Source organism: Peromyscus maniculatus, chromosome 4, assembly GCF_049852395.1.
Source record: "Peromyscus maniculatus bairdii isolate BWxNUB_F1_BW_parent chromosome 4, HU_Pman_BW_mat_3.1, whole genome shotgun sequence".
NCBI lineage: Eukaryota > Metazoa > Chordata > Mammalia > Rodentia > Cricetidae > Peromyscus > Peromyscus maniculatus.
The window spans coordinates 100176779-100201073 of NC_134855.1; the positions used below are offsets into that span (position 1 = coordinate 100176779).

The window sequence follows — 24295 nt, forward strand, 5'->3', positions numbered from 1 at the left end:
GGCTTGGCCTCCAGTTAAGGAGCAGGGTTGCCGTTATTTGCATGTCCCCGCCCTCGTTTGCTTGATCTTATCTGGATAGGACCCTGCCGCCTAATCAGGACACCTCCCCAGCTTGCTGCCCACGCTCCTATAAAAGGGGGGTCTGCGTTTCTTTGCAAACGCTGTGCACGAAGCCGCCAAGTCGGGAAAGGGCTTCAGGATCCCGCTCCTGCGCTTTTTAGAAGAGCCGCGGGACTCAGACTTTGTTTCCCCCACACCAGCTCATTCATTGCCTGTGTGCAGTTCTTGAACTTCTTGCAAGATGACTATTTGGGATGGGGTGATGCCCTTTTACCCCCAGCCCAGGCACGCGGCGGGCTTCAGCGTCCCGCTGCTCATTGTCATTCTGGTATTCTTGTGCCTGGCCGTCAGCTTCCTGCTCATCTTGCCTGGGATCCGTGGCCACTCGGTAAGCGGGTACTAAGGGCTCCTCTTAGGGGGATTCTAGAAGCTCACGTCGTAGGTGAGAGAGCAATGCGGAGAGCATTTCTCGGAGACTCGGGGCAGACAAGACTAAGGGAGATTCTTCATGAATAGTTAAACTGGGGATCAGCAGGAGTAAATTTAGAAGTCTGGTGCAACAATCCACTCTTCATGGGAGAGGGACAGTCCAGGGTTCAGGGATTCCCGGGAAGAGACTCCAACTGCTGCAGAAAGTGGGAACCAGCCCAGTAGTCCAGGCTTCCAGTGCTGCCGGAACTCTCCCACCCCTCTCTCTGAAGACTTGAGCACCCCTGTCCTGTCATCTGGACAATAACCTTCTGGTCAAGAGGATGGGCACGGGCAATTTAGACTGTGGTGTTTTCCTTACCACGTTCGGTTAAAGACACAGAGGGTTCAAACTCGTAGCAAGCCTGGGCAGTTCCCTTAAATGCTCCCAGCCCCCAGATCCTAAACTGTACATTTTTTTTTTCAAGTCTGAGAAGACCTCAATCTTTCTGTGTTGATTTTTGTTGGTGGTGGTTTGAGGGAACTGGTCCATCTAGAAATATGCACAGTTCCTCTCCTTTCGTTGACTACCAGGTCCTGGGGCCTCCCTCTTCAGGGAGAGGTGACCCCTGCCTGCCTGGCACTTCTGAACTCACTGAGCCTCACCAAGCAGTGACTGAACTAGTGGTAGCGAACAGGCGCCAGACAGCGGGGGGTAGAAAGGGTGGTCAGAGAGTGCAAGGCAAGCCGGACCTGAAACTAGGACCGGGGAAATGGTCACATAAGCACGCGACCAGAGACTACCACAAATGCCAGTGGCTTAGAGGAACTTGAAGGAAAAGCAGGCGTGACATCTGCCTCAAAAGTCACGTTGAGATGGAGTGGGGTCAAGGGGGGTCTTGAGGATGGGTTGGGCAGTGCCCAATCCTGACCTGAGTGTCTGTCTTTCCCCACAGCGATGGTTCTGGTTGGTGAGAGTTCTTCTTAGTCTGTTCATCGGTGCAGAGATTGTGGGTGAGTGTCCGGTGCAACTCCCGGGAGAGAGGAGTCGGAGCAGGGAGGGGGTGGCAGAGGGCACTGAGAAATGGGGAACTAGCTCGGTTTCCTGGTTCCCCTTCCACTTTGCACCTCTTTCTGGTTCCCCAGCTGCTCTTTTTACTGTGGGCTTTTTGTTTTGAGACCGTCTCTTGCTTGCTATGTAGTCTAGGCTGACCTTGAGGAGTGCTTACTTGCCCAGGTATGCCCCTGCCTCCGCCAGTGCTCTTCGCTAGTGCTCACTTTTCTGCCCTTACCTTGCTATTGCACCAGGTCCCCAGACCTCCATCTTTCTGTCCCACCTCCTGTCCCTCTCACCCTCACCCCCAAGTCACCCCGTGCCTCTCCCCGTAGCTGTGCACTTCAGCGGAGACTGGTTCGTGGGGGGAGTGTGGACCAATACATCCTACAAAGCCTTCAGTACCGCCCGTGTTCAAGTCCATGTCGGCCTGCATGTGGGACTGGTGGGCGTCAATATTACACTCAGAGGTGAGGAGGCTGGGGCAAAGTGAGTTCTTTTTTTTTTTTTTTTTTTTTTTTTTGGGTTTTTCGAGACAGGGTTTCTCTGTGTAGCTTTGCGCCTTTCCTGGAGCTCACTTGGTAGCCCAGGCTGGCCTCGAACTCACAGAGATCCGCCTGGCTCTGCCTCCCGAGTGCTGGGATTAAAGGCGTGCGCCACCAACGCCCGGCTGCAAAGTGAGTTCTTGGGGCTGGGAGATCACATGGTTGGGAGCTGAGCGCCAAGCGATGTTAGAAGATCTTTCACATCCCTCAGGCTCAGAAAACCTTTGATTGACACGGATTTGGGTTTTCCCCCAACGACTACCTAATCTTTCTCTTTCCTGCCAGCCGCCCCACCCTTCGTTCCCTATCTGAATGTATTCAGTTTCCGGGTCCCTGGCCTGGCAGAGTGCATTAACCCCACAGCTTCCTGCAGGAACACCAGTGCAGCAGCTGAACGAGACCATTGACTACAATGAGCGTTTCACTTGGCGTCTGGACGAAGACTACACCAAGGAGTACGTGGATGCCCTGGAGAAGGGACTGCCGGACCCAGTGCTCTACCTGGCAGAGAAGTTCACACCCAGTAGCCCTTGCGGGCTGTACCACCAGTATCATCTGGCCGGACACTACGCCGCAGCAACGCTGTGGTGAGCCCGTGGTGGGGACGGGGCAGGGTGCGTGTGACCCGGAGAGAACGGCCTCGGGAGCTGCGGGTTGGAACTGCAGCCTCGCGGGCAGGATGGTCCCGCGATCTGCAAAAACCGTGGGAATCCCAGCCACCGCGTGCGCGCAGGAGCCGGCTCTCCTCGGGGTTCCCCTGCGCCTCCTGCAGGCCTGGCCAGGGAACCCGGCTCACCGCGCGCTGCTTCGGTCCCCGCCAGGGTGGCGTTCTGCTTCTGGATCATCGCCAACGCGCTGCTCTCCATGCCCACCCCGCTCTATGGAGGCCTGGCGCTGCTCACCACCAGCGCCTTCACGCTCTTCGCCGTCTTCGCCTTCGCCTCGGTCTCCAGCGTGCCACTCTGCCCCTTCCGTCTGGGCTCTGCCGCCTTCACGCCTCGCTACGGCGCCTCCTTTTGGGTCACGCTGGCCACCGGTGAGTACCAAGGGATGCTAACCTGGTGGTGACCGGGATATGTAAAGGATGCGCGCTACCCAGCTTATAGAATGAGTTCTTACTTAATTTCTTCCTCTCGACAGCAGCAGAAGGTGGAGCAGGCGCTGTTACGATTGAGTAGACCTAGTTCGGAAGGGTTCAGTATCTTGCCCCAGTTAGCCTGAGAACTCGTGCATCGTGTAATACACATAAGAGTACTTTCTGAGGGTTGTGTGTGTAGGAAATTCCAAGGATGGGCTCCAGATGATGGCGACCAGAGCCTGCAACCCTGACTCCCTCTGTCTTTCCGCCCTCCGGTGCAGGCATCCTGAGCCTCCTCCTTGGAGGGGCGGTGGTGATTCTCCACTACACTCGACCCAGGGTTCTTCGCTCCGTTCTGGGTCAAAGTGACAAAGACTGTAGCAGTCAGGCGAAAGGGAACTCGCCTCTCATCTTCAATAACCCGCAACACGAGCAGTTCAAGGCTCCAGATTTGAATATTACTACTGTCCTATGAAGAGAGCTAGTTCCAGATTCCCAATCTCCTTGGGATCCCGCAGACCCGAAGACAGTGTTAAAGGCGCGCCCTAGAAGCACTGCTGAATCTAGGGAACTGAATGCCCACGCAGAAGGACTAGGGGGAGCCCCGGATGTGCCCTTTGCTCTAGGGAATGAATTTCTCCGAAGAGCTGTAAATAAACTTTTGTTTGTTTGTTTATTTTTCAAAAATTCCCCGCCCATCCATTTTCTTGACATCTCTTGGCCCTTGGAGTCACACAACCTTGAGAAGCTTCGCGCTAGGCTAGTGATAATCTGGTATTGTAAATTCAGGTGCTGAGAAATCAGAGAAACACAGAAGGGATCTGGGAGAGGCGCGCCCTCTAGTGAGGCCCGAGAGGAACTGACAGGCACCTGCATCTTCGTGAGCGGCCCCACGGGGTGGTCACACTGCCCAAATCTTTCTCTATTAGCCAAACTGAATGTACTGGGAAATAGTAGGATTTTAGCGTTGATTCACTAATTTTTCCCACTGTCTTCTTTTTGTGTGTGTGTGCCTGAGAGCTAAAAGAGAAACAGCGAGGCATAAAAATATAAATCCTGGGAGTCTGGAGAGATGGTTCAGGTAGAGGGTACTGGGGTTGGAGTACTAATACCCACAGAGCGACTAACAACTGCCTGTAACTCCAGTTCCAGGAGATCTCTGCAACGCCTTCTTCTGGCCCCTGCTGGCACTGCATACAAGTGGTGCACGGACATAGGTGCAGGCAAACCACTCACACACATTGTACACATCTGGGACTTTTCCAGCGGTTCTTCCCAAGTCCTAGAATCTTACATAGCATATTCCGGAACTGAAACTCAAGGAGGATGTGGCATACAACTGGTTAGTGTTAGAAGTGGAACAAGATGCTTGGTCCCCTTACAGTGCAGATCCAGACAGAGGTCACATAAGCTGTGAATGCAACAGAAAAAGAAATGGGGTGCGGTGGGGGGGGCAGCCCACCCAAAAACCAAGTGATGGGTGCTGAGGGATCACTTGATGCCCAAAATATTTGTTATGAGAGGGAGGTTGACCTTGAAGAGGCAAAGCATCCAAGAGGGTGGATGTTTTACAGAATAACAACCACCCCCGTTGTCTTTCTTAATAACAGCAGTTTCGAGGCATGACTGACCTCTCTTCAGAACCTTGAGACTTTTGATCTTTTTTTTTTTAAAGTTGGAGCTGAGCATCTGATACAACCCAAACCCACCTCCTGGGCCGTTCTGGCGGGTTTAGGGAGGCTCCAGCGAGGTCTGGAGCCAGTCTGGAAACTCAGGGGGCCGCCATCAGAGGGGCATTACAGGGCACAGTCAGACTCTTTGATGTGTTCCTCCTTAAAACCTATCTCAGAGGAAGTCTCCGACATGGGGATGTCCTGAGTCTCGGGACTCTCAACCATGGACCTGTAGCGGGGACTCAGGGGTCCCCCTTCCTCGGAACGCCACTCCAGCACTGGGTCCTCTCCACTCTGGTTGAAGAAAGCCTTCAGTCTGTGAGGCTGCATCCTGTGGGCCACTGCCATGACTAGTCCAAGCAGAATACACAGCAGTCCTGAGGAAGAAGGTGACATGGGTCTTGCCTCAGTTCTAGTAGGGTCCTTCCAAGAACATCTCCTAAGAGCATCAGAAGAACTCTGTAAGGGAGGTCTGGGTCCCTGCCTTAGGGTGACTAGCATTCATAGAGCTAACTGAATGTCCTAGGGTCCATATCGCCGGTATGGGTCTACTGTCCTGAATTTTCATGCTCCAAACTGAGGTTGGGAGAGAAGAAGACATGCTGAAAATAGGGACAGATGGAGACAAAGGAAGGAGGCATGAAGATGACGTGGGTGAGTAGACGGAGCACGGTAGGAGAGTGACACCGTAAGGCGTTTGGGGTAGTGTGAGGTGGGGACATGCAAGGGATCTAGGACACAATGAGAACTGTGGTTAGGGATGCAGGAGGGGACACACAACTGGAAGATGTGGAGGACCTGAGTAACGGGAGTTAGGGAATAATGGATGTGACAGAGAGGATACAGAGAAGTGAGCGTGGACGAGGAGAGGAAACGGCATGGGAGAGAGAAAGCCAGAAGATGAGGGAGTTACGAAGGATGGGGCTCTAGAAAAGGCACTGACATCTTGACCTCTAGAAGTAGACCCTCTACCCCGCCAACATGATAGTCCCTCGCCTCCATCCTGAGCCCTCACCTTTAGGGGAGGGTCTCACCTGTGGCCAACGTGATCCAGAAAGCAGGCCCACGGTGAGGGGACAGCACAGCAGTGCCCACACGCAGGGGACAGGGTGATATGAGCGATGTGGCCATGGAGAAGAAGAACAGAGCCAACAGCTGGAAGAGGCCAGTAGCCAGCAGCATGTGGCCGCCGTAAATCAGCACCGGCATAGACAACATCACGTTGGCCAGCAGCCAGCAGAGGAAGGCCACCCTGGAGAGCCAAGATGCAGTGAGGACGGGCCCAGGCCCCTCTACCTGTTGGAGAGGGTGGGATGGCCCAGGTACAGGCTGTCCCAAATATGTGAAGGGACGTTCTTGCCTGTGGGCTTCCCAACCAAGAACTAAAGTGACTGATGCCAGCTCCTCCCACTTTAGGGTACCCTCTTGAGTGGAAAGGAGATGGCTAGCCTATCTGTTCCTGAGTTTAGGCCAGTGGGGGGCTATCTCATCCCATATCCATGCTCACCACAGCATGGCTGAAGCATAGTGTCCTGCCAGGCGGTACTGGTTGTACAGGCCACATGGGCTCCGAGGGGAGAACTTCTCAGCCAGGTAGAGTACCGGATCTGGAAGGCCCTTCTCCAGTGCCTTCGTGTACTCCTCCGCATAGCTCTCACCCAGGCGCCACGTGAACTCCTCATTGTAGTTGATGGTTTCATTCAGTTGCTGCACTGGGGTCCCTGAGGAGCAGGGTAACTGTGCTTAGCAGGGACCCAAGAACGGGATTGGACCATTCACCTGGGTAGGGGTTCCTTCACACTGGGCAGATGGCCAAGCGCGGACAGCCGACAGAGGAGACAGCTCTGAGTTTCCCCTCCCCCTCAGCGCTTACACTTCCGGGCTCCGGTGCTGGGCACACTGTAGTTCTACACACCACACAAAAGACATCCCAAAGAGGCAGAGCAGAGCCTTCCCTCCTCACCTGTGAGTGTGATGTTGACTCCTCCGAGCCCGATCTGCAGTCCCACATCCACGCTGACCCACTCGGGACTGAAGGCTTTGTATGTCGTGTTGGTGTTGACTTGGCCCACAGACCACTCAGAACTGAAATTCACAGCTGGGATGGGGAGGGGCAACTCAGGAAGGCCTGGGCATTACTGGGTTAGTCAGAAGGAAAGCTACAAGGGCTCCGTGCCTGAACTTGTCGTAATTGTATACCCATTCACTAGTCCAGGCCTGGCTCATACTAAGTCTGCCAACCATTATTGTGGGATGAAGAAAAGGGTCAGAATCTAAAATTTTCCATGCTCACACTCTGCTTACCCCTCCCAGTCCCGTGTACGGACAGCCACTCAGGCGACTGGTAAGGAAGCATTAACGTAGACCATGATGGGCAACACACAGACAACTTCAACAAAAATGGTCTGTTTTCCCTATTCCCCTAATCACTGAGGCCAAGCCAACAACCCTCCCCCAGAGTCCTCCTGCCTACATTCATTACAACCCAAATAAAATGGTAGCAAGATTGAAAAGATGGATCCTCCTGGGCTTCCCTGGCCCACACCTTTCAGGGCAAGGGTAAGAGTAAAGGGCTAAACCCATGGTGAGCGAGGTGTGTGGGCTGGATCTGGAGGGCACCCTGAAGCAGTGACCTCTATGGAGAAACGAAAAGAAAAGAGAGGCAGCCACAAAGGCGGCTTCACAGGAGAGAGGCGGCTTCCCAAGCCTGTGGCATTTGGCACTCACCCAGGATCACAGCCCCGATGAATAAGCTGGTCACCACCCGCAGCATCCAGAACAGCCTCTGAGTCAGAGGGGGCGGGTTTAGTAAGCATAGCCCTCCATCCACATTCACCCAGGGACGGGGTTCTACCACTGAGCCTCTTTGGCCAATTAAAGATCAGAGTGTCTGGTACAAAATCACTCTCCATCTGTTGGTTCAGTGAACGGGGAGCTCTGCTCTAGGGATGGTAATGAGGCTTCCTCAGCACTGGCGTTCCCTCCCTGAGTCTGCCTCTCTCGACAGAATCTGGACTCCTCATCCTGACGCAGAAGTCCTCCCTGGGGCTGGAGTCGACAGGGCTGCGTTTGTTTCTTACCGTCTTCCCACGGATGCCAGGCAGGATGATGATGAAGGTGACCAGGGCAGCCAGAAAGATGGTGATGATAACAGCCAAAGCTGTGTCCATTGGGAAGGTTGGCTTGGGACCCGGATAGAAGGGCAGTGTGTGTCCAAGAGCTGCCATTTTGTCGGGGGTGTCCAGAGGTGGTGATGCTGCAACAACAAGGATTCACTGAGTGCCCTCTGTGAACCCGACACACTGTGGGGCTGAGGATGCTGCAGAGGACAAACCAACCCGGCTCTGTCATCTCTCAAGCCGTGCGTGTGTGAGTGTGAGTGTGTGTGTGTGTGTGAGTGTGTGTGTGTGTGAGTGTGTGTGTGTGAGTGTGTGTGTGTGTGTGCGTGTGCGCGTGCACACACGTGCGTGCCTTCTGACCTTCACTACTATTACTGCTTTTCCACTGCCTTTCAGCAGTCCATCTCCTCGTCTTTGGACTGTGGCAGATTTAGGGTCTTGGCAATCAGTCTCTGCTGCCCCGTGGTCCCTTCCTAACCACTCACTTTTCGGCCTTTTCTGTTTCTTCTGGGAATATCTGAAGAAAAAGAACTCTCTTTCATTCCCCCCCTCCCAGGCTCTAGCACAGGCGGATCACAGAACATAAAAAGAACTGTATTTACTATCAAACAAAGTCATAAGGGTAGGAGATGGTGCAGATTACGAAGAGATTGCCTTTCTTCTTCGGTCTCCAAAGGAACAAAGGCCAAAAAGCTGCTAAGTGTAGAGTCCAAGTACACTAACAGGGGCTGATCCCTAGACCCAGCACTGCCCAGCCTTTTTAAGTACCCGAATTCCCGAGTCTGCTGAGTCCAGAACAACCTAGGTAGGCTTTCTGTCTGCCCTCTGTCAGGCACAGTGTTGGTACCAGATGTCCTACGATTCCATGCATAGGAATTTTTCTTCCCTTCACATTACCTATGTGGTTCTTCAACTCAAATACTGACTTTGGTCTTCTCTGCCTGTTGCCTGATTGATCTTAGAGCGTATTTGACTCCTGTCTGTCCCTTTATACACAGGACCTTAGCAAAATGATACCTGGCCATTTCATCAGTTTTTAGACAGAATTAATTGCAAAACACACTACTATTTCACCATCATAAAGAAAGTATGGTCAATTAAACCATCACAACCATTGTGATAAGATGCACCCCAACTTCAGAGATAAAAAAACAGGGGTGAAAAATTAGAATCGCTGTCCCAGTTCTGTTCATTCTTCCAAGTGTGATCTGCACTGGGGTCTCATATTATCCAGGAGAACCCATCATTTAATCTGAGCAGGGAGAATTGTGTTTAGTGGGAAGGTAAAGGAAGCAGCTTCGTAGTCAAACAGCTCCAGGGGGTTTGCATTCTGCCTCTGTCTTTTGCAACTTCACCTCTATGTAGTTTTATTGAAAAACAAAAACAAAACAAAACAAAAAAAACAACCAAACAAACCAAATAATAATGTTTGCTTCAGTGTGTCACTATGAGGGTGAAATGAGTTTGGGCATGGAAAGTGCAGTGAGTACTCTTGGGAACAAATAGGGAGTGTATGGTACGGCAACGAGACAGGGAGACACATAGCTTAGCTTTTAATCCTGTCTTTTGGACAAGTCATACAACCGCAGTTTCAGTTTTTAACATCAAGTTTCGCTTTCTTCTAAAGTCCTCAGCTCTTCCACCCCAGAGAAATACTCATCTTTCCCCAGCCCTGCCGATCCTCCTGCCCAACCCCCAACCACCTTATCATCAGTCATCCTCGGTGCTCTCTCACGGCTCTTCACTTTTCATTCTCTGCTGGATCTTTCTCCCAAGCGTAGATTCAAGTTTCTCCCAACTCAGATCACAAAAGAAGGAGCATTTCTGGATCTCCACTCACTGTTTGGTCTTACTCTCTCCTTTTTCACAGCCAGGATTTTTGACAAAATAGTCTGTGTTGGTGTTTCCATATTCTTATCTATCCCTTGTCGCCTTGGCCTAGTAACCTAACTTTTCTGCATCTTTATCTTTGGCATTACATCACTAAATAACCTAAAGGGAAAGTCTCACTACATAAAAAATTTTAAACTTGTGGTATTTGACACTGCAGAACACATCTTCCTTCTTGAAACTTACTCTTTGGTTCCACAATACCATGTTTTCTGGGTCCCCTATCATTGGCCACCCTTCTCTCTGTTAAATATTGACGCTGTTCAGGATTCTATCATGATTCACTTCCTCTAGTCATTCAAGGTTTCCCTGGATAGTCCATCGTGGTGGTGCACGCCTGTAATCTCAGCAATGAAGAGGTTGAGGCAAGAGCTGAGAGTTCAAGGCTAGCCTGAACTAAGGTAAGACCCTCTTTCAAAAACAAAACAAAATGTTCCTAGGTAGTCTCGTCTGTTCCCATGGCTTATAGTTCTCAAAGGTCTCCCTGGGCTCCAAACTTAAAAGGACCAACTACCTCATGAATTTTGATGTCTCAAATTGAAGAGGCTCCAAATGGAATTCTCTGCTGCTCTTTCTTTTTAGCTTTACCACCGTCCATTAATGAAACAAAGATGCCAGAACCAGGGCCATCCTACCCCCTGAGTATTTCTTGAAATTATCTGTTGGTTGTCTTGGCTACTGCCTTTGCCGATTTTAGTCTCATCCTCTCTAGCCTGGTTATTTTCTAATAAACAAATCTGGTCATGTCACTTCTTTGCCCTGGGTAGAATCTAATTTCTCACTATCACATGTAAAGTGCTTTATGAGCAGCGCCCCTCTTCCCCTCTCCATGACTGAGTGCTGTTCATGCTTTCTTGCCTTTGCATGTGTTATTTCCTCTACCTGGATTGTTCCACCCCTGGCAAACGCCTGTCCTCACTGCCAGTCTCAGCTCACCTCACCTTCTCTGTGGAGTTCCCTCTAAGGCCGTTGGACCAATGGGAAGATTCCCACTCTCCCACTCCTGTTGTATTTTGATCATATCTCCTGATCACAATTATTGTACTCCATCACTTTGAACATTTGTCTCCCCTTTAGACAGAGTCTCCTTGAGGGCAGAGATTTAATCTTCCCATCTTTGCATCATCTGCATGTAGCACATTCTAATCAAACTCTGGATCAAATCAATGAATATGAATGAGTTCTTCCCACAGGCATCTGTCTCCTTCTGAGTCTTCACACAAGGGGGAGCTATGTCCCCTCATTACCCACACTGTACTCACTCACATTAACTGAGTGCCACCAATACAAGGCTAAAAGATGTATAAGAAGGGATCTGATGAACCTAATCTACATTTAGTAATCTCAAAAAAAAAAAAAACAAAACCACCCAACTGTCTAGAAACCCTCTTCCAATAGCTAGAGTCTCTAAGAATAGTAAAGAGAAAAACATAAATGTTTGCATTTAGTTGAACATAAAGCATACATTGTAAGCTCAGCTGAAAATGTATAGCTAAAAGTCTGTTATTTTGAGGTGCTGGAAAGAAGACTCAGAGGTTAACTAAAAGCACTGGCTGCTCTTGCAGAGGACCTGGGTTTAATTCCCAACAACCACATGGCAGATCACGACTGTCTGTAACTCCAGTTCCAGAGGATTTAATGCCCTCTTCTGGCCTCTGCAGGCACCGTCATGTACATGGTACATTGACATATATATATGTATATATGCCTGCAAAACAGCCATACACACAATGTTTTTTTTTTAAAATAAAGTAGAACCAGTTCTTTAAACAAAATAATTAACAGTAACATTTTATTTTTAAATGTTTATATTTAATAGTGCGTGCATGCGTGTGTGTGTGTGTGTGTGTATGTGTGTGTACTTCCCACGGCATGCCTATAGAAGTGAAAGGACATCTTTGTGGAGCTGGTTCTTTCTTCCCATCTTTCTGTGGGTTCCGAGGCTTTAACTCAGGTTGTCAGGCATAACCAGCCAGTGCCTTTACCAGATAAGCCATCTTGCTGGCCTAGTGACATTTATTGTAAAGCATATTTTTTTTGTTATAGCAAAATTTTATTAATGATGCCCAAACTGAAATCATTTCTAAGAAAATCTCTATAGGAAGAAGAGCTCTACAATGTAGAAGGCCTTAGGTCTCAGTTAAGATAGCAAGGCATGGTGACACATTCTTTTAATCCCAGTACTTGGGAGGCAAAGGCAGGCAGATCTTGTTTTAGTTGAAAGCAGCCTAGTCTACACAATGAGTTCCAGGCATTCCAAGGCTATATGATAAAATGATGATGGTGATGATGATGGTAATATAATAATAATAATAATAATAATAATAATAATAATAGTAAGAAGAAGAGAAAGGGAGGGTGAGGGAAAGAGGAGGAAAAAAGAAGACATAATTTAAGATAAAGCAAGCAAGATTGTTCATAGAAAGAGCTCATGTTAGGGCCCATGAGGTGGATATGTGGGTGAAGGTGCTTGCTGCCAAGCCTGAAAATTTGAGTCTGAGTCCTAGAAGCCACATGGTGGAAGGAGAGAACTGATTTCTGAGAGCTGTCTTCTGATGTCTGCACTCATGCCATAGGTGTGTGCATGTACACACACACACAAAAAATGAAAAAGAACCCATATTATACGATTGAATTTCAGCAACAGGTATTTGCAGTGCAAGCAGATATTAACTAACTTAATGCATCTTGGTCAGGATCACATACACTTAGTATTCCTGTGCTTATTTTAATGAGAGGTTATATAAGTTTTGTGAGCATGGCTCATCTCTATTAACACGATGCGTCAAAGAAACACTAACAAAAGGCTTTTTTGTATCTCAAGTACAGAAGGACATTGTTAACATTTCCGATTCTCCGAAATACGTATTACGGATGACTAGAGCAAATGATAGTTGATGATTACAGTATGTATGCCTTGCTTGGTCTCTGCCATTAGTTATGCGATTTCATGACTTAGATATTCCTTACTCTACACTGCCTGATGTAGTAAAGTTGAATTTTCATGACTGATCCTAGTTTGGTTTCATTAGTATGCAAACAGGGCTCCTGCATGAGGAGATGGACTGAAATAAAAAAGCAGCAGAACTCTGCTCTTCCGAGTTTCTCTTGGGACCATCTTTCCCGCTCAGGCTCGACAAATGGAGTCGATGGCAGAATTGGTTCTAACCTAGCAAAATCTCACGTCAGTGTTAACTATACCCTCTGGTTCCTCAACTCGCCACCATGACTGGTACATACATGCAGTCTATACTGATGCACAAGACAGTTAAATAAATACACACCTACAGACTTACATAAACACAGATAGACAGACGGAAGAGGGGCACACCCCGACTCTGTCATACTCAGTGACACAGACACCTACAGTTCTTTACAGGGGCCCCTATGATGACTTGGGTGAAGGGTCAATTCCTTCACTTTGGGGTTCTATTTTTTGACATGGCCTGGAGAGCAACCTTAAGTACTAGAGGCTTTCCCCAGTGTTCATAGTATTTCCAGTGTAGTTCTCTAGTCCTTACCTGTAACAAGATGAAGTGGATTTCCAGTGTTTATATGACAGGTGGGTAGAGATTAAGTTAACAGTCTTGAAGACCCAGCCCAGTAAAGTCCTAGTTTCGTCACTTAAAGCCAAGGAGAGATCTGGAACCTCTCTTGCAGTTTAACAAGATTTCCTTCCCAAAGCTTTCCTCTGCCCACCCCACCCCGGAAGAGTGAGGACTGCTAGCTCCCTATAAAGGCAGTTTAGGTGGCATGCCTAATATTGTCAAGCACTCTGATGGGTGATGCGTGGCTACAGGAATGGGATAGCTTATGTCTCTGACTGAAGTAAAACCTATTAAAAGTCTACATCTCTGGCTGGCTAAAGAGAGAGAGTCCTTTTCAGGAACTGCTAGTTCTTCCTAAGGAAGGTAGAGGAAGGGGAGAGGGAGAGGGAAAGAGAGAGGGGGGGGAAGAGGGGAAGGGAGAGGAGCAGGAGAGGGGGAAGGGGAGGAAGAGGGAGGGGGAGGAAGAGGGAGAAGGAGAGGGAGACAGAGAAAGAGAGAGGGGGGAGACAAAGGGAGAGGGAGAGGGAGAGAGAGAGAGAGAGAGAGAGAGAGAGAGAGAGAGAGAGAGAGAGAGAGAGAGAGAGAGAGAGAATTCCCCAGTGACAGGTGGTAATGGACTCAGGGATGGGGAACTGAGCAATCCAACCTACCCAGACTCCAGTTAAGAGAAATAAAGATTTAGTGTCGACAAATCTTGGGACTTTTACAACCTTAAGAAGTCTGCCTTGTCTTAATTTCCTGCTAAACTTTCTCCTTCACCGTCCCCCCGCCCCCGAAATCTGAAGTGATCTGTGTAGACTCAAGAAGTGCGCCCCTAGGGGTCGGTACCAGAGCAGCACTTCAAGGTCTGATCGCAAGGAGACCGCACAGACCCCGCATCCACACGCGACCCATGGTCCCCTACCTTCCTCTCTTTCAGATATTGTGTGCGTGGCACCCGGCGCCGCTCGTCTCTTCCTTTGGGAACTCACTCGCAACGCTCCTGGTCGTGGAGATGGGGCCGGAATCTGGTCCAGACGTTAACGTCCTGTCACCAAAACTACCCACTTTGTCCCGCCAGGGTCCCTTCCAACCTCCCATTCTTCTAACTCAATTGCGGACCAAATTATGACCCTACAGACCCGGCCTGGTGTCTTCCCCGCCTTCCATTGCAAGTCATTTTCAACTTTCTCGGCCCTGGCACCCGGCCCTCGGACACCGGACGGACTGGTGTGTGCCTGGACCCTGGGCATCACCCCCAGAGACCTCCTATTCCTTACCCACGCCAGCACCCCGGGCAGCTGCAACGCAAACCTAGCGACCAGGCTCCCCGGGCAGTGAGACCTGGGAGGTCCCACCGGGAACCCTGGTTACCCAGACTTACAGGTTTGGGGGACAGATGGATACCTTGCTTTGGAGCTAGGTCTGATCTGTAGGTAGGTGTTGGATGATTGGTCATCTTCGTTTTAGAGCCCGGACACCGATTGTGTGGCGAGGATTTGGGGACAGCCCGCCTGCCTCACCCCCTCTCGGGTCTTCCACCCACTCCTCTGCCCCCTCCAACTTGTGGAGGAGACTTGCCTTCCCGCCTCCCACACGGCCACACTGCCTGAACCCTGGGCACCGCAGGAACCCAGCATCCCACAGGGTCTCACCTTTCACGCTCGGGTCCCTTAGGAGTGCCCCGGCGGCGGGTCCCGGTGCCGGCCTCTATCCCGCCCTACTGTGCCCCGCCCCAGCGCCGGGACGCGCTATCCGCTCTTCAGCCCGGAGCCCCGCCCGCCCCGGCTCAGAGCTGGAGAGGCAGCCAGAACCGAGGCGGCTACAGCGAACCCCGGACCCAGGCCAGAGGCAATCCGCAGTCCCAGGCTGGGGGACCAGAGGCTAAGGTCAGATCCGAGAGCGTTTCTCCCGGCCGGCGGGAAAGGGTTCTCCGAGGGAAGGGGTTCTGAGGCGGGGACAGAGGGGGAAAGGCTCACTGGTGGGTCCCCCTTCTGCAGAACGGGAAATGTAGCCTCGTGTACCTACCTCCGATCTTTCCCCCGAGGCTGAAACAGACCTCGCTAAGGCCTGAGCTCAGCACACTGTGGTTTTGAAAAACCAGGGTCATCTGGTCCTAAGCACGTTGAGTGACCTAGTTTGTTTGGGTCTAAAGGGTTGCTTCGCACCAGCACGTCATGCCAATGAGGGACTTTGGGTGTACAGTATACAGGCATTACTCCCTGCTCTTCCAGGTTGGGAATCTCGGTCGTCTTAAGCCATCTTCCTCTCACTCCTACCCCGGGGCCCACAGAATCACCATTCTAAAACTGTGGTCTGGAAACATGGCCATGTGGGGCAAGAACCAGGCAGGCTTGGTACTCACCCTGGTTCTACCACTGCCTGGGGTTTCATTGCCTGGGAGTTGTGCCTTTGTTTCCAGATTGTCTGGGGAGTCACCACACCCAAGTGTCTCGTGTAAATTGTTAAGGACTACCTACCCACAGGGAGATTTTTAGGATGGCTGCTCTCCTTGGCAGTTTGTCTCCAGAGTCTGGCCTAAAAGCCCACAGGCCGTTAGAGATGGAGCGCTCTACCTACATTTGGGGTCCAGGTTCCTGAAGACTTGATGGGAAGGGGAAAGAGGTCAACTGTTTGGATTAGGGAAGCACAACAGTGGCCAGCCACTCCACCACATCCAACTCAACGTTTCAAGTCTCCAGAGCCCAGCTCTTCACATGTTACCAAAGACCACACCCGGAAGACTCTCTAGGATAGATGCAATACGGAGTTTGGTTTTTTTCCACTTGTTTAGTAGGAGATGGGGAGGGGGTGAGGCCCCTCGCTGGGGCTTCTCTCCTTGGACTGGAGGAGTCCTGGCTAAAGATGAGGCCTTCTGTGAGCACAGGGCTTTCACCACCTTACCCCCAATCTTTAGGACACCTTCAGTGAAATTTTGCCAGAGGAGTCCTGGCTGGAGTCTCCTCCTGTCTCTGTTTCTCCGTTGTCCTCCATGCTTTGTTGGCCTGTGGAGGGAAAGCAGGGCTGAAAGATAAGCCGCTGACGTGGCTGGCACTCTTCTGAGTCTATGCACTCACAGGAGCCACGCTTCAGCCTCTGTCAGCCTTCACCATCAAGTCAGATTCTAGGCACATCCACCACCAGGACGATGGACGAGGTTGGATGCAACCAATGTTTTCACTCAGATCCCAGTCTGCCGGCCGGGTCTCTCAGCCCCCTCCTCCCAAGCAGTGGGGCAGACTGTGTGGGCAGCTGGGCCAAATCGAGGGTTTTCAACTACTGAGAAACTAAAGGTCACAAGGGCAGGGATGGCTTTGTTTTGGTCAACCGCTTGGTCTCCAGAGCCTAGGTCAGTTCTGTACACAGCATGTGCTCATCAGTTATCTGTTGAATGAGTGAGAGACCTTCGGAGAGAGCAAGCCTCTTGCTTTGCTACCCAAGCCACGTGGGTCCAGCTCCCCAGCCGTGATCCTGAGAGGCCCTGCAGAAGGCTTATAACTGATTCTCTTGAGTAGCTGGACTCATTCTTCTGTCCTGTGTTTCTCTAGGTCTCTATTTGGAAGCTTTCCAACACTTAATCCCTCATTACCACTTTCATCATGGGTTTGCACCTAGCTCTGGCCTGGATCCTCCTGGTTGAGATGTTGGCCTGTTTGGGTGAGTACAGACTGGAGGAGAAGCTTTTGTAGGAGCCGGGGAACCTATGTCCACTGATCGTCTCGAGATGTGTCGTATCAGTTCTTGTTTCTAGATGTCGAATAAATGGGTAGGTAGTAGAATGAAAATAATTTCTTCTAGTATGGGGCTCCTTTTCTCTCCTCTGTCTACTATCCTTTTTGTTAAGGTAAGTTCTCCTGACTTGAAATAGGAAATACTTAGACACATAAGATAATAAAGCATCTTAGTGTAAAATCAAACCCAAAGCTAAGGAGGAGTCACCAGTGTTTTTAAAATAAAATGGGCTGGGTGGTGATGGCACACACCTTTAATCCCAGCACTCGGGAGGCAAAGGCAGATGAATCTCTGTGAGTTTGAGGCCAGCCTGGTCTACAGAGTGAGTTCCAGGACAGGCTCCAAAGCAATACAGAGAAACCCTATCTTGAAAAAAACAAAAACAAACAAACAAATAAATAAAATAAAATGGTCTTAGGCAAGGGATATAATTTAGTGGTAGAGCATTTGCCCAGCATATATGAGGGCCTGGGTTATATCCCCAGTGCTGAAAAAAGAAAGCACAAAATAAAATAATAGCATCAGAATACAATATGGCCCACAGCAATTCCATCTTTGGAAGTCTGAGAGCTTTAGAATTAGTGGCTGTTCCCTATAATCCAGAGCTCTGAAGAGGAAAGTGGACCCACGATGGTACAAGGTGGGTTAAAAAGAGCAAGTCTCTAGCCTGCTGTCCCAGGACTTTGGAGATAGAGGCAAGAGGATCAACCATTTTAAGTCATCTTCCAGTATGTAATGAGTTCAAGGTCAGCCTGGGCAACTTGAGACTGTCTCAAAACAAGCAAACAAGCAAATCTGGAAAGTGTTTTGCATCTTGGGAGATGATAAAGGAGGATGATCCTTGTGAAGTAGCACCTCCCGGCTGGCGGTGGCAGGACAGTGATATGGACCTATGTTCTCCCTTGCCAAAGCTGCTCACCTTTGAGTTCTTTCCAGTACTCTCCTTGGGGCTTCATTTTTTTTCTCCCAGCTCTTGCCTCTGATCCCTAAGATATAGTCTTCCCCAAAGTCTCCTCCCTCAGCCTACCACCAGTTCATCTCATTTTAGAGGTCTTATGTGAGTGGCTGTCTACTGCCCCAGATCTTGAGTCAGGTTCAAATATGAGAGCTTTAGCTGTTTTCCTTCCTGAACCCCTGGTGAGTGTGTCTGTATGTGCACCTGTGTGTGCAAGCCAGTGTGCAAGCAGCACCCACAGCTTCCACATCCTGTCTTGGTCTAAGGACAATCTGAGGAGTGGGCTCTCTCTTGCCGATAGAGCCCTTTCTTCTGTTCTCTCGGGTGGGCAGAGAAGAAGTCTTCTAGGTTTTTTTTTGGGGGGGGGGGTCTGGTTAGTCACCTGACTTACTGACAAAGAAGATTCCAGACCCTCCCTTCTTGTCCTGCTTCCTCAGCTCTTTCCCACAACAGCCAAAGACTCCCTCCTGGACTGTAGGTTTTTTACAGTAGCATTACAAACAGGAACAGGGCTGGAACGGAGGCTCAGCAGTGAAGAGCACCGGCTGCTCTTCCGAGGACCTGGGTTCAGTTTCCCACATCCACACGGCAGCTCACAACTGTCCGTAACTCTAATTCCAGGAGGTCAGTCACCCTCTCCTGGCCTCTGTGGGCATCAGGCATGTGTGTGGTAGGTACACAGACATGCATGCAGGCAAAACACCCATACACATAAAGTAGACAAATTAAAAGATGAGGAGGGAACAATGAAACAAGGACAAGATGTTCCAAAGGGGGAAGGGGCAAGGTCATCCCCATGACCAGTCCTCGGTCTCACCCAAGAAACTGGGAAGAAGACCAGGGTAGCGGTAACACACCCTGCCTTGGAGCTTTGTTCAGTGGGAAAGAGCCAAGCCCCTCTTCCCAGTGATGGGTCACAGAATGACTTGTCCTTCCCAGTTATAGGGTGGGGCTAGCTCTTGTTTCATACGGTATTTGAGGGCCAAGGATAACTTCTGTCCTGTCGTGTCTCCCAAGGACTTGAAATACGAGGAGTCCAAGATGGTGCATCCCCTTCCTGACTGCGGCTCTCCTCCCTCTCCTTGGAGGCCACTTGTTAGCGGGCACTGCGTGCCCGTGCACCATTTCCACTTTGGTAGTCAAGTCTTCCTCCCTGGGTGGCTTCAAGAGCAGGCAGGCTTGAGTTTAGACAGCACCTTGCCCCGATTTCTCCCTCTGGGCCATACTTCCTCCGCCTCCTGCTCTTTCAAGAATCAGGATCGCAGGGTCTGTTCCCCCGTGGCCTGCGTGGTCTCCTCTGCATGCACTTGCCCAGCAGCTCTTTCCCTTCGTTCTCACACAGGAGCCCAGAACGCCATTTCTTGGGAGGTACAGAGATTTGATGGATGGTATAACAACCTCAAGGAGCACAGATGGGGCAGCAAAGGTAGGTGAGGGCAGAGTTAGCCCGAGCATCAAGGTGGTACCCTCCGGTGGAGATTGAGGGTTGGCAAGCATCATCAAAGGCTGCCCGTATCTAAGGCTTTAGGATTCAAGGTATGGAAGGAAGATGGAGGGAAGCCTGAGAGTGGAGGTCAAGAATGCTCCTTGGAGTACAGAGATTGCTCAGTGATTAAGAGTACTTGCGACTCTTATGGAAGACCTGGGTTCAAATCTTCTAGGTCCAGCAGTTCATAATCACCTGTAACTCCAGGTCTAGGGGTTCCGATGCCTCTGACCTCTACTGGCACCTGCACTGACAGCCAGCCAGCCAGCCACACACACACACACACACACACACACACACACACACACACACACACACATGAAATCCACCCGTGTCTTTACCTCTCCTGTGCCAGGCTCTCGTCTGCAGCGCCTCGTTCCAGCCAGCTATGCAGATGGTGTGTACCAGCCCTTGAGAGAACCCCACCTGCCTAACCCCCGAGACCTTAGCAACACGGCCATGAGAGGTCCTGCAGGGCAGCCCTCGCTGCGGAACCGCACAGTCCTGGGTGTCTTCTTTGGTGAGAACACCAGCCTCCGCAAGAGGACAGCCATGGGGGTCCGCTGCACACCTCAGTGCCTAAGGAGTCGGGGGATAGAGAAAACATATGATGGAGGATGAGGAAACAAAGGTGGAGGGGTGAGAGATGGGGGAGCAAGCCGTGAAACAGGGTAGGGGCAAAGGCAGAAGCAGGGAGGACCCATGCTGAAGTCAGGTCTGACAGGGGCGTGAATCTTCCTGGTGTTGGAAGACGACAGGGAGGAAAGGCAAGGGGCACCTCTCTGTTTGGGGTGAGGGTTGGGGTACAGACTGTCTCTGGGACCCTGCTGCCCCAGTGGCTGCTAGAACAGGCTGAGAGAAGGGTCCTGACCTCAGCGGAGAGCTGTGTGGGGGTGTTAGGGTATCGCAAGCTCACTGACGGGTCCTGCAGCAATGATGACGTCTGCTGGCCATGTTGGGCGCCCGTGCTGGCTCCCATGTGACTTCCTACTTGGCTGCAGGCCTTCAGTGAGGCTCTGAGCTACGTGTTGGAGCTGGTGCTGACAACCCTGCCTGCTGAGGCATCATCACTGAACACCTCCCAGTTACCAAGGAGACTGCCAAACTGACAATGACAACATCTTAGAGCAGGTGTAGGCACAGGCAGGCCAGGAGAAAGAGCTGGGAGGAAATGTGGAGGTCAGGTCTTGGACTTGCCCATAATAAGAGATGACTATTCTGAAGCTTCGTGGGGGGCGGGGGAAGGACTCCATACCTGAGGCAGGGAAGAGAATGGCCTTTGGCTGGCCCAGCAACCCCTCCTGCATTATGGGCAGGCTACCACGTGCTCTCGGACCTGGTGAGTGTGGAAACGCCAGGCTGCCCTGCAGAGTTCCTCAACATTTACATCCCGCGTGGGGACCCCGTGTTCGACCCTGACAAGCGCGGGAACGTGGTGCTGCCCTTTCAGAGGAGCCGCTGGGACCCCAAGACCGGACAGAGCCCCAGCAACCCCCGGGACCTGGTGAGGCCAGGCAGTCAGGCAGGCGGGAAGAGAGTCTGCAGCTGGACCCGCTGGAGGCCTGGGGTCGGGCTGGGGAGGCTGGGCAGGGTGAGGCTCTTTCCCACCCGCAGGCACCTGACCCCACACACCCACATGTTCCCACAGACCAACCAGGTGACCGGCTGGCTGGATGGCAGTGCCATCTATGGCTCCTCTCACTCCTGGAGCGACACGCTGAGGAGCTTCTCAGGAGGACAGCTGGCATCGGGGGCCGATCCTGCATTCCCACGGAAATCCCAGGACCCTCTGCTTATGTGGATGGCACCGGACCCCGCCACGAGGCAGGAAGGGCCGCAGGAGATGTTCGGTGAGACTGAAGGGTCCTGGCAGAAGGAGCAGGGTTGGAGGCATCAGGCTGATGGGTGGAGGGCTGGGCTGGAGGGGTCTGCCTGTGGGTCTGGGCTCTCCTGGCTCATGGTGTCCTTCATCTCCTTCCTCCACCCCCCGCCACCATCTCCACATGGATGCAGCCTTTGGGGCCCAGCGCGGGAACAGGGAGCCCTTCCTGCAGGCGCTGGGACTGCTGTGGTTTCGCTACCACAACCTGTGTGCCAGGAAGTTGGCGCAGGAGCACCCACATTGGGGGGATGAGGAGCTGTTCCAGCATGCGCGCAAGAGGGTCATTGCCACCTACCAGGTGAGTGGTGCCGCCTGCCCCTTGCCCACCTGTGTGCAGGATCCAGGGAGGCTCTGCTCCCCCAGCAAGGCTTCCCCAGTCTTGGACAACGCCCCTCCCCCTGATGTTCCTTTCCAAGATGGCCCCTCTTCCTGGAGACCCGGAAAAACTACTGTACATGATAGAGAGGCAGAGCTCTGTGCCAGATCATTTTGGGTTTGATCATTCCTTAACATTTCCTTCTCCTCAGTAAATTCTTTGAAGAACCTGGTTCTTAGTGCCATTGTTTTTAAATCTTTCCTCCCGTCACCGTCTCTGCTGGGTCCTCATGTCCACATATAGGCTTTCCTGGGCTCAGTGACCTGCCTGGCCCAGTCCTACACATGTGTCTTTACCTCTTGATCCTCAGAACATTGCGATGTATGAATGGCTGCCCAGCTTCCTGAAGCAAAATCCCCCAGAGTATGCAGGTGAGGGGAAGGGGGATGAGAGATGGCCAAGTATCTTTTGAAGGAAGGGTAGTAGTGGGGATTTACAACCTTAACGTGCCCATTTCTCCTCTTGCCTCAGGATACCATCCATTTCTGGACCCCAGCATCTCCCCAGAGTTCGTGGTGGCCTCTGAGCAGTTCTTCTCCACCATGGTGCCCCCTGGGGTCTACATGAGGTAGGAGAGGGGTTCACATATTTGTACCTTGGACCCATTATTGACAAAAACCTGCCTTCTGGAGCCCTCAGGATAGGGTTATATCAGTTTGAAGCAGCTTTTTTTCTAGAGAGAATAGGGAAAATGGAGAAACAAGATTTGAATAGACCACTGTGCATCCAGCTGGTTGTCTGCAGTCCACAATCACGTGTTTTTTATTTGTATGTGTTTGGTCACTGGTTTTTCAAGACAGGATTATGTAGCGCTGGCTGGCCTGGAACTTGTCAAGATCATCCTGCCTCTGCCTCCTAGGCTGGATTACAGAAGCGCGCATTTGACTGATCAAAGGAGAAATGTTTACATCCTTTAGAAATGTGTGCATATAGTTGGTTGCATGGCTCATGTCTCTAAAATAGTCCCACCTGCTTAGGAGGCTGATGTGGGAGAAGCGCTTGAGCTCAGAAGGCCAGTGTAGGCAAAATGGGAAAACTTCATCTTAAAAAGAGAAAGAAATAAAGATAGGAAGGAAGGGAGGGAGGGAGGGAGGGAGAAAGAAAGAAGTGGTACATCCTTATAGTCTCTAATCCCAGCACTTAAGAGATGGCATAAAAAGGAACAGGAGTTCAGGGTTATCCTCTACTACACAGAGAATTCAAGGCCAGTCTGGGTTACTTGAGACCCTCTCTCAAAAGAAAGTACAAATACATATAAATAAAACTACGTATAGATGATATGCATATGATAAAAGATAGAGGTATGTAGTTTACATATAGCCAGCCCTTATAATGTTAGGCTCCCTATCTACTCAGTCAACTCAGATTTTAAGTATTTGGAAAAGTTCCTTCTGTATTGAAAATGTAGACATTTTAGGGCCATTCTTTCTGAAATGATCAGATCTAATGACTATTTAGATAGCATTTATGTTCTATTAAGTATTATAAGAACGTAGGGACTGGGGAAATCTCTCCATTGGTAAAAGTACTTATCACTCAAGCACAGGCCCCTAGTTCAAGAGTTCAATCTCTTGACATCCTGTGAAAAGACAGATGTGGTGGTTCAAGCTCGTAATGCCCATGCTGAGAAGACAGAGACAGGTAGACCCACTTCGGGTGGCTGATCTGTCAGCCTAGCCTAATTGTCAAGTCCCAGGTCCCAGTGAAAGACCCCCAAAAAACCAAGGTGAGCAGCTTCCAAGGACTGACACTGAGGATAACCTTTGGGTTCCACATGCATGTATACACACATATATGCACACCCACACATGTGCCCTCACCCAATCGTACATGAATATGTCTGTGCATAAACATACATACCAAGACCCAGAGATTACTTAAACTGTGTGGGCTAATGTGCATAGATTATAGGCAAATATTATGCCATTCTACATAAAGGATGTATGCATCAGTGGATTTGCTATTTTTGAGGGTGCTAGAACCAGTGTCCAGTGGCTATCAAAGGACCCCTAACTGTGTGTGCACAGCTGCTATCTCTGTGTGTGTTCTTATCCACATGGAGCAGGTGCGGATAGAATATATCTATGGCCAAATTTTCAGACATTTGGTCAGATGGGAGATGTGAACCTTCCAAAAGTCTGACTGTTCACTAACTACCAAGGTCAGATGCCTTGATCACACAGCAAATAGGAAAGGCGGGATCCCTGGCTGAAGTCTTGGAGACCAAAGCTGATGTCTGACATTAGGACCCTGTGGTCTCAGTAACCATTTTTGCTCCTTACATTTTAGGAATGCCAGTTGCCACTTCCAGAGGATTGCCAATCATAACTCAAGTTTCTCCAGAGCCCTCCGGGTCTGCAACAGCTACTGGAGTCGAGAGGTCAGGGTTGGAGACATATATTGGATATATATATGTATATGTATATATGTATATATATATATGTACATGTATATATGTATATATGTGTGTGTGTGTGTGTGTGTGTGTGTGTGTGTGTGTTGTGTATGCT

At 50.6% G+C, this 24295-nt stretch overlaps 3 protein-coding genes across 7 annotated transcripts in view; 2 read left to right on the forward strand and 1 right to left on the reverse strand.

The window, feature by feature from the left end:
* The first annotated feature begins 171 nt into the window (after positions 1-171).
* Duoxa2 (dual oxidase maturation factor 2) lies at positions 172-3832 on the forward strand. Its single transcript, XM_006995115.4, has 6 exons — positions 172-448; positions 1425-1482; positions 1858-1992; positions 2441-2654; positions 2889-3103; positions 3427-3832. The coding sequence occupies exons 1-6, from the start codon at positions 302-304 to the stop codon at positions 3618-3620; spliced, it is 963 nt and encodes a 320-aa protein (XP_006995177.2). The 5' UTR covers positions 172-301; the 3' UTR covers positions 3621-3832.
* Duoxa1 (dual oxidase maturation factor 1) lies at positions 3800-15123 on the reverse strand. Of its 5 annotated transcripts, none has more exons than XM_042276115.2 (8): positions 15010-15123; positions 14280-14382; positions 7899-8074; positions 7546-7603; positions 6782-6916; positions 6326-6539; positions 5853-6070; positions 3800-5195 (listed from the first exon to the last, which is right to left on the reverse strand). In XM_042276115.2, the coding sequence occupies exons 3-8, from the start codon at positions 8043-8045 to the stop codon at positions 4942-4944; spliced, it is 1026 nt and encodes a 341-aa protein (XP_042132049.1). In that variant the 5' UTR covers positions 8046-8074; positions 14280-14382; positions 15010-15123; the 3' UTR covers positions 3800-4941. The 5 variants fall into 5 exon arrangements, with proteins under 5 accessions (XP_042132049.1, XP_076426618.1, XP_076426617.1 ...); XM_076570503.1 differs by having other exon boundaries at positions 14280-14402; positions 15010-15069; XM_076570502.1 differs by having other exon boundaries at positions 14280-14414; positions 15010-15069.
* Positions 15124-15136: 13 nt separating this feature from the next.
* Positions 15137-24295, forward strand: part of Duox1 (dual oxidase 1) — a 34808-nt gene continuing 25649 nt past the window's right edge. Inside the window, exons 1-10 of the mRNA XM_076570499.1 lie at positions 15137-15243; positions 16903-17011; positions 19384-19467; positions 19883-20047; positions 20844-21031; positions 21176-21377; positions 21541-21707; positions 22096-22156; positions 22257-22353; positions 24075-24165. Of these exons, the coding sequence (XP_076426614.1) occupies positions 16954-17011; positions 19384-19467; positions 19883-20047; positions 20844-21031; positions 21176-21377; positions 21541-21707; positions 22096-22156; positions 22257-22353; positions 24075-24165 (1113 nt within the window). The 5' untranslated portion in view covers positions 15137-15243; positions 16903-16953. The remainder of the gene's footprint in view (positions 15244-16902; positions 17012-19383; positions 19468-19882; positions 20048-20843; positions 21032-21175; positions 21378-21540; positions 21708-22095; positions 22157-22256; positions 22354-24074; positions 24166-24295) is intronic.